This window comes from Mustela putorius, unplaced genomic scaffold (assembly GCF_011764305.1).
Source record: "Mustela putorius furo isolate JIRA1106 unplaced genomic scaffold, ASM1176430v1.1 tig00537227_pilon_pilon_pilon, whole genome shotgun sequence".
NCBI lineage: Eukaryota > Metazoa > Chordata > Mammalia > Carnivora > Mustelidae > Mustela > Mustela putorius.
In genome coordinates this window covers 287,409-304,167 of record NW_025422368.1, presented here as the reverse complement: position 1 = coordinate 304,167, position 16,759 = coordinate 287,409, and the positions used below count along the sequence as shown (strand labels likewise).

Genomic DNA, 16,759 nt, shown 5'->3' with positions numbered 1-16,759 from the left:
AATAATGATACAACATCCCTTCCATTCTGGGTGATAGTTGTTTTCCCAAATAAATCTCAAAGTACACCTCTCCAAATTAAAATAATTATTGTTCAAGAAGTTTCAGCTAACAATGGGTTCAGAAGAATGAGAACCAGACAGATATCTGAAGTTATATCAATTGAATGGGAAATATATTAAATGTGCTTTGAACTGTTAGAAAGAAGTAATGAATAGGATGACAGGAAGGCCTTTTAAATTGGAGACGTTGCTCAGACTTCATTTTTGCATACTTTAGTATATGTGCTGCCAAAACGAGCACATCATTTTTGTGTATTTTAAACTGCCTGCAATGGGTGTGTCTAATTCATGTACCATAGTATTTCATTTGCTTGAGAAAAATACAATCTTCCTTGCCCTGTCCATGAAGGCTCGCTTGACTTGCTCATTCCTTAGACTGTAAATAAAAGGGTTTAACATGGGGGCTACTGAGGTGTTTAGCACAGCAACACCCTTGCTCAGAGACACTCTGTCTTTTGCTGAGGGTTTAATATACATAAAAATGCAGCTGCCATAGGAGATGGAGATAACAATCATGTGGGATGAGCAGGTGGAAAAGGCCTTTGTCCTCTGACTATTAGAAGGAATTCTCAAAATTGTTCTGATGATATATATGTAAGATAGAAATATTAATGCCAAAGTGAACATTAAAGTAAACACAGCACAGGAAAATCCCATTAGCTCTAGGAATTTTGTGTCTGAACATGAAAGTTGCAGCAGGGGAAAATAATCACAAGTAAAATGGTCAATAATATTAGATCTACAGTAATTAAGGTTTAAGAGCAACATGAGTGCAGGAAATATGATTAAGAATGAAATCAGCCATGAAGAGAAGACAAGGAGTATGCAGACCCTGGGATTCATGATGGTCATGTAATGCAGAGGTTTGCAGATGGCAATATAACGGTCATAGGACATGGCAGCCAGGAGGTAAAATTCAGTGACACCCAAAAGAATGAAAAAAAATAACTGAGCAATGCAATCATTAAAGGAAATGGTTTTATCTCCTGTAATCAGGGTGCCCAGGAACTTAGGTATGCTGACAGTGGTGAATGAAACCTCTAATAAGGAGAAGTTTCTGAGGAAGAAATACATGGGTGTCTGGAGGTGAGCATCCAGCAGGGTAAGGATGATAATGGTCAGGTTCCCAGTGATGCTGAGCATGTAGGTGATGAACAAAAATATGAAGATCACTCCCTGAAGCTGCGGGTCATCTGACAATCCCAGGAGGATGAACTCTGTTAGTTCTGTGTGGTTTCTCATTCTCCAGTTGCTTATTTGTTGTTCTCCTGCCAGACCTCTAGGAGAAAACACAAGAAACAAATTTGAAGAGAGGATTAACAAAGGTCTAAGTGTGGAGCCAGAATTTGGCTGAAATACTACATGTTTCCATCTACAGATGAGAATGTACTTGAACTGATAACCACAAGGATCTATTAATTTCCTCTATTTTACCAGTGAAATCTCCAGTTAAGGCAAGTTTGAAAATATTCAATATCACAGAGCTAAAAGGGCTAGAACAAGGAGTTTCCTCAAGCTTTTCTGACTCCAAATAGCACGTGGTAGCTTTCAAAGATAATCACAAGGGAGGCTGGGAGTCAAGATGGTGGAGAAGTAGAAGGCTGAGACTACTTTGCCTAGCAGGTGATCAGCTAGATAGCTTATCTAAAGATTGCTAACGCCTACAAATACAATGGCAGATCGAAGAACAGCAATTCTACAAACAGAAAATCAACCACTTTTTGAAAGGATATTTTCATGGGGTTGTTGCCACCCTTTTGGTATTTTACTTGCTCCTTCATATACTCTTATCTGGACAAAATGACAAGGCTGAAAAATTCACCACAAAATAAAAAAGCACAAGAGGCAGTACCAAAGGCTAAGGACCAAATGAATACAGACATGGGTAATATGTCAGATCTAGAGTTTAGAATGACAATTCTCAAGTTTCTAGCTGGGCTCAAAAAAGGCATGGAAGATAATAGAGAAACCCTCTCGGGAGATATAAAAGCCCTTTCTGGAGAAATAAAAGAATTAAAATATAACCAAGTTGAAATAAAAAAAGCTACTAATGAGGTGAAATAAAAAATAGAGGCTCTCACTGCTAGGATAAATGAGGCAGAAGAAAGAATTAGCGATATAGAAGACCAAGTGACAGAGAATAAAGAAGCTGAGCAAAAGAGGGACGAACAGCTACTGGACCATGAGTGGAGAATTAGAGAGATAAGTGACACCATAAGATGACACAACATTAGAATAATTGGGATTCCAGAAGAAGAAGAGAGAGAGAGGGGAGCAGAAAGTACACTGGAGAGAATTATTAGAGAGAATTTCCCCAATATGGCAAAGGAAACAAGCATCAAAATTCAGGAGGTGCGGAGAACACCCCTCAAAATCAATAAGAATAGATCCACACCCCATCACCCAATAGTAAAATTTACAAGTTTAGTGACAAAGAGAAAATCCTGAAAGCAGCCTGGGAAAAGAAGGCTGTAACATACCATGGTAAAAATATTAGATTGGCAGCAGACTTATCCACAGAGACCTGGCAGACCAGAAAGAGCTGGTATGATATTTTCAGAGAACTAAATGAGAAAAACATGCAGCCAAAACTACTATATCCAGCTAGGCTATCATTGAAAATAGAAGGAAAGATTAAAAGCTTTCAGGACAAACAAAAACTGAAAGAATTTGCAAACATTAAACCAGCTCTACAGGAAATATTGAAAGGTATCCTGTAAGCAAAGAGAGAGCCTAAAAGTAGTAGGTCAGAAAGGAACAGGACAATATACAGTAACAGTCACCTTACAGGCAATACAATGGCACTAAATTCATATCTCTCAATAGTTACACTGAATGTTAATGGGCTAAATGCCCTAATCAAAAGACACAGGGTATCAGATGGATTAAAAAAAAAAAATCTATACGTTGCTTACAAGAAACTCATTTTAAACTCAAAAACATCTCCAGATTTAAAGTGAGGGAGTGGAAAACAATTTAACATGCTAATGGACATCAGAAGAAAGCAGGAGTGGCAATCCATATATCAGAACAATTACTCAAAGGATCTATCCAACAAGAAGATCTAACAATTTTAAATATCTATGCCCCTAACGTGGGAGCAGCCAACTATAAAAACCAATTAATAACAAAATCAAAGAAACATGTCAACAATAATACAATAATAGTAGGGCACTTTAACACCCCCCTCACTGAAATGGACAGATCATCCAAGCAAAAGATCAACAATGAAATAAAAGCCTTAAATGACACACTGGATTAGATGGACATCAGAGATATATGCAAAACATTTCATCCCAAAGCAACAGAGTACACATTCTTCTCTAGTGCACATGGAACATTCTCCAGAATAGATCACATCCTCTGTCCTAAATCAGGTCTCAGCTGGTATCAAAAGATTGGGATCATTCCCTGCATATTTTCAGACCACAATGCTCTGAAGCTGGAACTCAATCCCAAGAGGAAATTTGGAAATAACCCAAATACAGGAAGATTGAACAGCATCCTTCTGAAGAATGAATGGGTCAACCAAGAAATGAAAGAAGAATTGAAAAAATTCATGGAAAAAATGATGTTGAAAACACAACGGTTCAAAATCTGTGGTACACAGCAAAGTCAGTCCTGAGAGGAAAATATATAGCAGTACAACCCTTTCTCAAGAAACAAGAAAGGCCTCAGGTACACAACCTAAACCTACCTAAAGGAGTTGGAGAAAGAACAAGAAAGAAACCCTAAACCCAGCAGGAGAAGAGAAATCATAAAGCTTAGAGAAGAAATCAATGAAATAGAAACCAAAAAAACAATAGAACAAATCAAAGAAACTAGGAGCTGGTTCTTTGAAAGGATTAATGAGATTGATAAACTGCTGGCCAGACTTATCAAAAAGAAAAGAGAAAGGACCCAAATAAATAAAATAATGAATGAAAGAGGAGAGATCACAACTAACACCAAAGAAATAAAAACAATTAGGGGCACCTGGGTGGCTCAGTGGGTTAAGCCGCTGTCTTCAGCTCAGGTCATGATCTCAGGGTCCTGGGATCGAGTCCCCCATCGGGCTCTCTGGTCGGCAGGGAGCTTGCTTCCCTCTCTCTCTCTCTCTCTCTCTGCCTGCCTCTCCATCTATTTGTGATTTCTCTCGGTCTAATAAATAAATAAAAACTTTAAAAAAAAAAGAAATAAAAACAATTATAAGAACATCCTATGAGCAACCCTCTGCCAACAAATTTGACAATCTGGAAGAAATGGATGCATTCCTAGACACATATAAACTACCTTAACTGAACCAGGAAGAAATAGATAGCCTGAACAGACCCATAACCAGTAAGGAGATTGAAACAGTCATCAAAAGTCTCCAAACAAACAAAAGCCCAGGGCCAGACGGCTTCCCGGGAGAATTCTACCAAACATTCAAAGAAGAACTAATTCCTATTCCCCTGAAACTATTTCAAAAAATAGAAACAGAAGGAAGACTTCCAAACTCATTTCATGAGGCCAGCATCACCTTGATCCCAAAACCAGACAAGGATCCCATCAAAAAATAGAACTACAGACCGATATCCTTGATGAACACAGATGTGAAAATTCTCACCAAAATACTAGCTAATAGCACTCAACAGTACAGTAAAAGGATCATTCAACATGAACAAGCGGGATTTATTCCAGGGCTGCAAGGTTGGTTCAACATCCACAAATAAATCAATGTGATATTATACATTAATAAAAGAAAGAACAAGAACCATATGATACTCTCCATAGATGCTGAAAAATCATTTGATAAAGTACAGCATCCCTTCCTGATCAAAACTCTTCAAAGTGTAGGGATAGAGGGCACATACCTCAATATCATCAAAGCCATCTATGAAAAACCCACCACAAATATCATTGTCAATGGAGAAAAACTGAAAGCTTTTCCACTAAGGTCAGGAACATGGCAGGGATGTCCATTATCACCAATGCTATACAACATAGTACTAGAAGTCCTAGCCTCAGCAATCAGACAACAAAAGGAAATTAAAGGCATCCAAATCAGCAAAGAAGTCAAACTATCACTCTTCGCAGATGATATGATACTATATGTGGAAAACCCAAAAGACTCCACTCCAAAACTGCTAAAACTTGTACAGGAATTCTGTAAACTGTCAGGATATAAAATCATTGCACGGAAATCCATTGCATTTCTCTACACCAACAACAAGACAGAAGAAAGAGAAATTAAGGAGTCAATCCCATTTACAATTGCACCCCAAACCATAAGATACCTAGGAATAAACCTAGCCAAAGAGGCAAAAAATCTATACGCAGAGAACAATAAAGTACTCATGAATGAAATTCGGGAAGACCCAAAGAAATGGAAAAATGTTCCATGCTCCTGGATTGGAAGAATAAGTATTGTGAAAATGTCTATGCTACCTAAAGCAATCTACACATTTAATGCAATTCCTATCAAAGTACCATCCATCTTTTTCAAAGAAATGGAACAAATAATCCTAAAATTTATATGGAACCAGAAAAGACCTCGAATAGCCAAAGGAATTTGAAAAAGAAAGCCAAAGTTGATGGCATCACAATTCCGGACTTCAAGCTCTATTCCAAAGCTCTCATCATCAAGACAGCATGGTACTGGCACAAAAACAGACACATAGATCAATGGAACAGAATAGAGAGCCCAGAAATAGACCCTCAAATCTATGGTCAACAAATCTTCAACAAAGCAGGAAAGAATGCCCAATGGAAAAAAGACAGCCTCTTCAATAATTGTTGTTGGGAAAATTGGACACACACATACAGAAAAATGAAATTGGACCATTTCCTTACACCACACACTAAAATAGACTCAAAATAGATGAAGGACCTCAATGTGAGAAAAGAATCCATCAAAATCCTTGAGGAGAACACAAGCAGCAACCTCTTCGACCTCAGCCGCAGCAACATCTTCCTAGGAACAACGCCAAAGGCAAGGGAAGCAAGGGCAAAAATGAACTATTGGGATTTTATCAAGATCAAAAGCTTTTGCACAGCAAAGGAAACAGTTAACAAAACCAAAAGACAACTGACAGAATGGGAGAAGATATTTGCAAACGACATATCAGATAAAGGACTAGTGACCAAAATTTATAAAGAACTTAGCAAACTCAACACCCAAAGAACAAATAATCCAATCAATAAATGGGCAGAGGACATGTACAGACATTTCTGCAAAGAAGACATCTAGGTGGCCAACAGACACATGAAAATGTGCTCCATATCACTCGGCATCAGGGAAATACAAATCAAAACCAGTCAGAATGGCTAAAATTAACAAGTCAGGAAATGACAGATGCTGGTGAGGATGCGGGAAAAGGGGAACCCTCCTACACTGTTGGTGGGAATGCAAGCTGGTTCAACCACTCTAGAAAACAGCATGGAAGTTCCTCAAAATGTTGAAAATAGAACTACCCTATGACCCAGCAATAGCACTACTGGGTATTTACCATAAAGATACAAACGTAGTGATCCAAAGGGGCACATGCACCCTAATGTTTATAGCAGCAATGTCTACAATAGCCAAACTGTGGAAAGAACCTAGATGTCCATCAACAGATGAATGGATAAAGAAGAGGTGGTATATATACACAATGGAATACTATGCAGCCATCAAAAGAAATGAAATCTTGCCATTTGCAACAACGTAGATGGGACTAGAGGGTATCATGCTTAGCGAAATAAGTCAAGTGGAGAAAGACAACTATCATATGATCTCCTTGATATGAGGAAGTGGAGATGCAACATGGGGGGTTAAGTGTGTAGGAGAAGAATAAGTGAAACAAGATGGGACTGGGAGGGAGACAAACCATAAGTGACTCTTAATCTCACAAAACTAACAGGGTTGCTGGGGGAAGGAGGGTGAGGAAAAGGGGAATGGGGTTATGGACATTGGGGAGCATATGTGCTAGGGTGAGTGCTGTGAAGTGTGTAAACCTGGTGATTCACAGACCTGTACCCCTGGGGATAAAAAATATATGTTTATTAAAAAAATTAAAAAAATATTTAAAAAAAAAGATAATCACAAGGAAAAGTTCAGAAGGAACTCAAACACCTGGAAGCTAAAGACCACCTTGCTTAAGAATGCTTGGATCAACCAAAAGATCAAAGAAGAACTGAAACAATTCATGGAAACCAATGAGAATGAAGACACTTTGGTCCAAAACCTATGGGATACAGCAAAGGTGGTCCTAAGGGGAAAATAGATAGCCATCCAAGCCTCCCTCAAAAAAACTGAAAAATCCAGAACACACCAGCTGTCTCTACACCTTAAAGAACCAGCATCTGTTCCTGACCAAAATGCTTCAAAGTATAGGGATAGAGGGAACATTCCTGAACTTCATAATATCTATCTATGAGAGACTCACAGCAAATATCACCCTCAATGGGAAAAAGCTTGCAGCCTTCCTGTTGAGATCAGGAACACGACAAGGATGCCCAGGAGGTTTTTTTCCCCCTCGAAGACCATCTTTGTGCTCTTGCTCTGATTGTTTACTTGTTTTCCATTCTCTGTAAGTTAAAGCTTAATTACATTGAGAATCCTCAGAAATAGGAAAGAGCCTGCATTTTTTAATGACTTGTGAGTGTTTTGTCCTTAGACATTGATCAACTTTTGGTAACAGTCAGCTTTTCCAACTCTTCCTATCTCTCCGGTCAAATATCCTTGCCATTGCCACCAGCAAACTTAGAAGTTAGAGATAGAGGGGAGAAAGAGGCAGGAAATAATTTAAGCTGGAGAGTGTAGAACTGAGTTTAATCCCATATGAATCCTTGCCATAGTTTATGATGTTTCAGACTATATGTAATTATTATGACCTGTATATGTACAAATGACTTCTCTTTCTATTGAAAATAATAATTATTACTATTATTATTGAAGTATATACTCCAGCTAAAGAGTTCAGTAAACATTCCCCAATAAAACTCAGGTAAATAGTTTAATTTCTTTACTTGTATGTGGTTTTAAGATAGTACATTTTAATTTCTTTTTTTATATTAAATGATATTACCATAGTTATTTCCATTAGTAAGAGTGAGGCTATCTAGGCATGAGTCCAAGCTTATTACTAGGCCTGAAACCATGTCTGCATTGCTTCTATAAATACAATTTATTCTTCTGCATGCAGGCCTTTCTTTCTTTCTTTTTTTAAAATTAATATATAATGTATTATTTTCTGTAGGTGTACAGGTCTGTGAATCATCAGGTTTACATATTTCACAGCGCTCATCATACCACATACCCTCCCCAATGTCCATAAGCCAGCCACCCTATCCATAGTTCCCCACCGCCCTAGCAACCTTCAGTTTGTTTCATTAGATTAAGAGTCTTTTATGGTTTGTCTCCCTCCCGATCCCGTCTGGTTTCATTTTTTCCTTCCCTGCCCCCCACAACCTCCCTCCCTGCCTCTTAAATTCCTCATATCACAGAGATCAAATGATAATTGTCTTTCTCTGATTTACTTATTTCACTCAGCATAATACCCTCTAGTTCCATCCATGTCTTTGCAAATGGCAAGATGGCATTTCACTTGATGGCTGCATAGTATTCCATTGTATATAGTATTCCATTGTATATATATACCACTTCTTTATCCATTCATCTGTTGATGGACATCTGGCCTCTTCCCATAGTTTGGCTCTTGTGGACATTGCTGCTATAAATATTTGGGTGCACATGCACCTTCAGATCACTACGTTCGTGTCTTTAGGGTAAATACCCAGTAGTGCAATTGCTGGGTCAGAGGGTAGCTCTATTTTTCACCTTTTTGAGGAACCTCCATACCATTTTCCAGAGTGATTGCACCACCTTGCATTCCCACCAACAGTGTAGGAGGGCTCCCCTTCCTCTGCATCCTCGCCAACATCTGTCATTTCCTGACTTGTTAATTTTAGCCATTCTGACTGGTGTGATATGATATCGCATTGTGGTATTTATTTCTATTTCCTTGATGCCAAGTGATGTTGAGCACTTTTTCATGTGATGGTTGGCCATCTGAATGTCTTCTTTGCAGAAATGTCTGTTCATGTCTTCTATGCTGGCCTTTCTTAAAAAGTTATTGTGAGTATTAAATGAGTTAATATTGAAGCATTTGGAAAAGTGCTTTACATGAAAAAAAAAAAAAAAAGCTATATAAGGATTATTGTGCCTGGGTGGCTCAATCAGTTAAGCATCTGTCTTCAGCTCAGGCCATGACCGAGAGTCTTGGGATCGAGCCCCACATCAGGCTTCTTGCTCAATGGGGAGCCTGCTTCTCTCTCTTCCTTTGCCTCTCCCCCTGCTTGTGCTCTCTCTTTCCCTCCCTATCTTTCTCTGTGTCAAATATATAAATTTAAAAAAAAAAGCTATATAAGGATTGCTCAGTGGAGAAATCCCTTGGTGAAAAGCTTCAGGATTAAGATGGAGTCCTATATTAAAAGCTTTCTCCCTTAAAGTGATAGTAATGAATAAAGTAACAGCAAGAAAATCACATGGAGCAATGACAACAACAAAAATTGAGGTGGAATCATCTGGTTGTACAGTATCTGGGGGGCTCTGAGAAGTGAATTTTAGCTTTGCTTTTCCACTTTGTGAACATGGTGACCTCTCCCCACCATGGTTTATCTCTCTCCTGTACTCCATCACACCCTCAATAATTCACTGTTTTTCTTCAGCTAAGATATGGTCACCTCATTTGAGGCATGTTGGATATTTGTAATACGTTATCATTGCTACCAAAGGCTACTGATATCCACTTTGTTTCTCTGCTGTTCCTCAGTAAGAGTAACCTTTCTGACAATGACTGTGAAACTTGCGTTAAATAGAATATGTGTATGTAAGTAGCCTTATGGGTAGCAGTTTTCAGGAACACTCCAAATCACCTTCTTCCTTATTCCCATGACAATATGTTTATTACTCTTTGTATGAGTCTCATAAAAATCTTTCAGAAATTCTTCCTAGTCCACGACACATCTGTGCTGAAATTTCCTGTGAATACCTCCACTATGTTGTGCATGTCTGAAAGTTAGGACAGAGTCTTCAAGCCTTTACAACACAGTCCAGTGTCTGGAAGAGTCATATCATAGGAGGCTTAAAATAAACGTTTGTCTTCTTCATTCATTCATTCATTTTGAGTTTGTTCTTGCATCACAGACACCCATCATGTGAAGTTCTTTATTGTATGCCCAATTCTTGGCTGTGTAGTATATAGGTTGAATCTTTGTTTTATAAGATCTATTCATTTATAAAATGAAATATTAGTCATCAGAAAGGGTGAGTACCCAATTTTTACATCAACATGGATGGGACTGGAGGAGATTTTGTTAAGTGAAATAAGTCATTAGAGAAAGTAAATTACCATATGATTTCATTTATTTGTGGATCATAAGGAATATCATGGAGGACATTAAGAGGAGGAAGGGAAAAATGAAGGGGGATAAAATGGAGTGGGAAATGAACCATGAGAGACTATGGACTCCAGGAAACAAATGGAGGGTTTTAGAAGAGACAGAGGTAGGAGGATGGGTGAGCCTGGTGATGGGTATGAAGGAAGGCACAGATTGCATGGAGCACTGGGTATTATGAAAAAGTAATGAATCATGAAACACTACATCAAAACCTTATGATGTACTGCATGGTGCCTAACAAAACACAATTAAAAAAAAAAAAAACAAGATGTGTTTTCTTAGTTTACCTACTTTTCAAGATATATGTACTCACTGGGCCTAAAATCCCCATATCAAGTAAATTATGACAAAGGACATATAGAAGAAGCCATTTTTTATATAAAATTAAAAAAAATTATAAGACATTATTTTAAAATTACTTTCATTAAATTTCTTTAGCATTCATTCCTTTAATTAACTGTATTTTGCTCACCAGCAGCTCTCTTCCTTCATCACGGTTTATCATTGATAGCATTAGCTTTTCATAACACCTGGAAGTCTTAAAATACATTTCCAATAAATAAGCAATATTTGGTTTAAATCTCAAGATTGAAATTTCTGCACTATTTTATTGAAATGGGAGATCCAGTTTAAAAAAGTATATTATTACTCTTCCATAGGTAATAATGTGCCACTTCACTGTATTTTTACCCTTATTTCATTTTTTTTTCATATTCATTTTTCCTTTTAGATTCCCTAACAATTTTAAGACTGTTCTGAAAAATAATACCATGACTGACTTACATATTTTTGCTACTGATTAAACCTTTGAGGGAATAAATGAAAAGCTAAGAAAGAAGGTATTATAGATAAGGAAAGGTTCATGTGAACAACACTGAAAATCAGTAGTAATAGGTCAATTTTGTAGGAGCAGAGAACATACTTAAAGAAACTGTCAGAGAAAATGGTCCAATATCACAGAATTGGGGGAGGTATACTACACTTCTGTGTAAAAATGTTAATGAAAATTCAATGGACAGTATTCATTTGCCAACATCAACTAAGCCTGGTGGATGTTATTCATTCTTTTATTCAGCAGGCTTTGGGGAGAAAAAAATCCTCAATGTTTAACAAGGTGCATATGATTCCTCAAACCTGAAGCCATACCAAGGATGTACTCATGTAGAGTATGAAGGATATCTCTAAGATTTCGCCCATCTTTTTACTTCTGAACACAGATCCATATTTCCCTTGGAAGAACATGGTTTAGGTTCAGCTTAAATTATCTTCCACCCATTTGGTCAAAATCAAGGACCACTTCTAAGGACCCCTGAGGGATACTCTTTGAGCTATTCAAAATGAAAGTTAGCAATAATACTTCACATTTGTTAAATAAGATGGCCATCAAGTACCTTCAAGGTTTCATTCTGAAAACACCACTGTTCCATTCCCTATTTAGTCATCAATAATCAAATAAAAAAGGAAAAATACATAAACTCATAATAAGATCATGGTATAAAAATCCTATTAATTTCTTATTATAACACTCTAAGGTAAATTGCTATTGCAGAAAGTATATGGGCTCTGCAGTTAGAAAAATGTGGGTTAAAAATACAAATGGGCCACTTAATAGATTTGAGATTTTGAATGGTACTTCATTTCCTTAGGCATTCATTTTCTCTCTTACCTTGTACATGAAATTTCAAGCATATTTTGGGAATTAATTGAAATAATATAAATGAAAGTGTTATATAAACCATGTGGTACTAAATATTTTTAAGGAGAGCTGGCTTATTTGTCCTTTTATAGTTAGAATTGATTTCCAACTTTGGGCAGAATATTCTTAGTAACTGTGTTTAAAGAAAGGCATTATGTATTCCAATGACATACTAATGATTTATATATTCTATCTCATTCAATCTTCATCATGACACCCTTATGCAACTTTATCTTTATTCCCAAATGAAGAACTGGGGTCAGTTTAGTTTTGTACCTTAAATATTTTAATATAACTAACAACTGTTCAATGTAATCAGGGACTACCTAAATTAAAATCTATTCTCTCAAAAAAGGTACTACCTAGCCTGTTTAAAAAAACAGGCACAGAGGTGGTAATTTCCTGTTTTTTATTTAATAGGGAATGAATAAGTTGATTAATAAAACAAAACATGGACTTCTATACCCACTTGCAAAATAGAACTCCAGTATACCCTATTTAATCTAGTTAAAGGTTGAGCTGGTTTGTAATGATGCAATGATATAGTTTGGGAGACTCCATTGCTTTCTATATGTCTGACTTACCTCTGATTTTCATACAGGCTCACGAACATGCAGAATGGCTGGAAGATAAAAAAATATTAGCAGCTGTCATTGTTGTAATCCAGGGAAACCCAGCATTCCCGGACACACTTCCTCTCAGTGAGCCATTTTGCTTTCTACTGCTAATGTTTTTGTCTTAAATTTTCCATTTTATCTAGAGGAAGTATATTTCTTTGAGTACAGAGAATGAGAAGGGAGCAAATAGATGAGGAAGAAAAAATATCAAAAGGTATTTTAAAATTGTCTGGCATGGTTTCTACATAGATTTTATGTAGCATAAACTACTTATTGTTTTATCTGTTCTCTCTGCTGCTGGCTCACTGGGAATAATTCAGTGAATCAAAATTGCCAGAATAGGACTATACACAAAACACTAAGGAATATAAAACATCATACACAATAATATTGAATTTGAAAATGAAGCTTGTGGGACAGTGTCCAATGAGACAGAAAAAAAAAAAAGCAAGCAAGCAACCACACTAGGTAACGTTTGTTTCCCTTGATATTATTTTTCAGAGATTAATAGATAAAATCTAGCTCCTAATGCATATCTCCACTGAATGTGTATCTACCCCATGCCATTTTTTAAAATAGACATCTATTTCATAGTAATAAGTCCATTCTTTTTTTTTTTTTAAGATTTTATTTATTTATTTGACAGAGAGAAATAACAAGTAGGCAGAGAGGCAGGCAGAGAGAGACAGAGGAGGAAGCAGGATCTCTGCTGAGCAGAGAGCCCGATGTGGGACTCGATCCCTGGACCCCAAGATCATGACCTGAGCCGAAGGCAGCGGCTTAACCCACTGAGCCACCTAGGTGCCCTACTAAGTCCATTCTTTACTCCACATTTTTCATCTGCCTTCCAATAAGACTGTTTAGTATTACTACTAACACTTTATATATTCTCTCCTTGCTCTGTTGCTCACCAGCAATATATGTTGAAGAGTTTCTTCTTTTGATTGATTAAAATTCTAATGTAGAGGTGCCTGGGTGGATCAGTCGGTTAAGTGTCTGCCTTCAGCTCAGGTTATGATCCCAGAGTCCTAGGATCAAACCCTGCATCTGTCTCTCCTTCTCGGTGTAGAGCCTAGTTTTCCCTCTGCCCCTCATACACTCATTACTCTTTTTCTCAAATAAATAAATATAATCTTAAAATAAAACAAAATAAAATTCTAATTTATATGCCAAGTATAATATTAGGAATTAGAACTATTCCTGACATGACTATAATAATATAATCATGCCTAAATGATATAATGTGAGTGTAAAACACCAAAAAATTGTACAGATCCTAAGTAAAAGCTATAGATATTTTCAGGTTCTCACAATTTTAAATATGCATAAAAGAAACACAATTTTTGTCTCTTTGTTTTGTTTTACAAGCCAGTTATGACATTGGCTATTATACTTCAAGACCTCTGGAAAATTACTCAACCTTTCGAAGCATCATTTTGCCCACCTGTAACAAAGATAATAAGTCTATGTTGCCATATATCTGTGAAGATTAAACATGATATTATTTAGGACATATATGGTTGAGCATATGGCACAGAATAATTGTTCCTTATAGAAGAGATATTATTATTTAAAATTTTCTATCAAACACTCACATGGCATAGGTGTAATGGTGGCTGCTTGTATCTTCATTTGTTGCATATTTAAACAAATTATACAGAAATGGGGTGTCTGGTGGCTCAGTTGGTTAGGCATCTGGCCTCAGTTCAGGTAATGATCTTAGGGTCCTAGAATTCAGCCCAACATTAGGTTCCCCACTCAGCAGAGAGTCTGCTTGTCCCTCTCCCTCTGTCTCTCCTCTTCTCCCTGCTCATGTTTTCTCTCTCTCTCTCAAATAAATAAATAAATCTTTAAAAAATAATAATAATACAGTCAAACAAGGCTAGTACATAAAAAGGACATAACACATGCCCTAAGCATAACTAGAAGGCAGAAGATGTGTGACTACAAAATAACCTATAAGCTGTGAAATAAACACTCAACTGAGTGGGAAGAACTGGCCAGATATGCAGCTAGTGTGCACAAAATATGGTTGTTACATAATTTGTTTCATACTTTTTATAGCTGTAAGAACAAATATGTAAGAAAAAAAGAAAATGTGATATTAGGAACAACAAAAAAATTAAGACTAAATCAATGAAATGAGTATTTACTCAAGTCTTTAGGGTAAAAATAAGTATTTTTATTATTTGGAACACTCGGGAAAATGATTCTTGCTTTATAGCCACTAATGCTCTATTTGGTATTGTAAATCAACAAGGAAATGGAACCTACAGAGGATTTAAAAGAAAGACACAACAAAGTTACTTCAGGTTTCACAGTAAGCTTAAGGAAATGAACACAACATTGCAGTATCTGTGAGATGGATATTGGAGGATACTCTAGAAGTTGAAATTTTATTTGCCCTTTATTGAATCTTCACGATAACATCTATTCATGTTAATAATAGTTACTTTTAATTTCATGTTACTTTCATTGGTTTCTAGAAAATAGTACTTTATGCAGCAAGTTTTTGAAAGCTTGTTTTACTTGCTGGTTCCTCGGGGTATAAATAAAAGGGCTCAACATGGGGGCAATTGAGGTGTTGAGAATAGCTGCTTTTTTGGTTAGTGATGCTCCTTCTTTTGCTGAACATACATGCTATACAGCTCCCATAATAGATGGAAATGACGATCAAGTGAGAGGAGTACATGGGAAAGCCCTTTTCTTCTGACTAGCAGATGGGATTCTTAGGATCATGCTAAGGATGCACAGGTAGGAGAGAATCAGTAATGCTGAAGTAAAGAGCAGAGTGACAAAAGGAAAGTAAAACCATCTCTAAAAGCCATCAACTCACTGAGCATGAGAGTTGTAAAATTGGCAGCTAATCACAAGAGAAATGACCAATTACATTGGAAGCACAGAAATCTAGCTGGAGGATGAACATGAGTGTTGGGAAAATGATAAGAAATCCTCCTAGGCAGGACCCAAAGACAAGCAGGGTGCATATTTTTTTTGCTCACGATCGTGGTGTTAATGAAGATGCTTGCAAATGGCAATGTATCAATCAAAAGACACAGCAGTGAGAAGAAAAAATTCATAAATACCCATGAAGATGAAGAAAAGTAGTTGAGCTAAACGATTGTTACAGAAAATTGTCTTGGCATTTACAATGATTGCCCCCCAAAATCTGGGGACAGAGACACTGGTGAATGTGATCTCTAAGGAGAAATTCTGCAGGAACTGAAACTCAGGAGTCTTGAGATGTCATTCTATCCAGGTAAGGATGATGATTTTTTGTTTGTTTGTTTTTACAGTGATATTTAATACATAAGTTATAAATAAAAAGAAAGATTACAACCTGAAGCTGTGGATCTTGTGAGATGCCCGAGTATGAAGTCTGTTATCATTGTATGTTTTCTCATGCTGCTTTTATTTTCTTTAAGCAAAATCTACTCTACTATTGGGAAACAAGACCAAAAAAAAAAAAAGTTTATGTTAATAGTAAAGAAATTGAATATTTAAAAATTTTAATGTTTATATTAGTAGTCCACATGAAATGAAACAATGGAACTTTTTCTTTGTGTGCATTTTTGTAACATGCACTCAGTCTGTCACAAATAATTTACACAACCTCTCTTGATAAGTAAAATCGTATTCACAGTTCTATGTTAAAAGTCCCCTTTTCAGTGCCTTCATGTAAGACCCGTACCTCTACCCAAATTGTCAATAAGTGCAGTAGCTCTCTTAATTATGTTACTACAGCAACACAGTAATTATATTTGGATTTACATATTGAGACACCATGTTCCAGTTTCCAAGATTGTGTACTCTTAGGAGTGAAATATCTAATTTTGAGTTTTAATTTTCAGACTTTTAAAATCCTTTCTTGTTTTGTAAAGCTTTGATGGAAATTAAAGACCCAACACAATTAGAGACCTTATGAATAGCTTAATTATTTATTCTTAAGGTGCATTCTTTTAAATATGTTCTGCAGAAATTA

At 36.6% G+C, this 16,759-nt stretch overlaps 1 protein-coding gene and 1 pseudogene across 1 annotated transcript; both read right to left on the bottom strand.

The window, feature by feature from the left end:
- Positions 1-363: 363 nt before the first annotated feature.
- Positions 364-1,302, bottom strand: LOC123389977 (olfactory receptor 6C1). The gene has a single exon (XM_045073163.1). It carries the CDS (start codon positions 1,300-1,302, stop codon positions 364-366), a length of 939 nt encoding a protein of 312 aa, XP_044929098.1.
- A 13,947-nt stretch (positions 1,303-15,249) lies between these two features.
- LOC123389957 lies at positions 15,250-16,181 on the bottom strand (annotated as a pseudogene).
- Between the last annotated feature and the right edge of the window lie 578 nt (positions 16,182-16,759).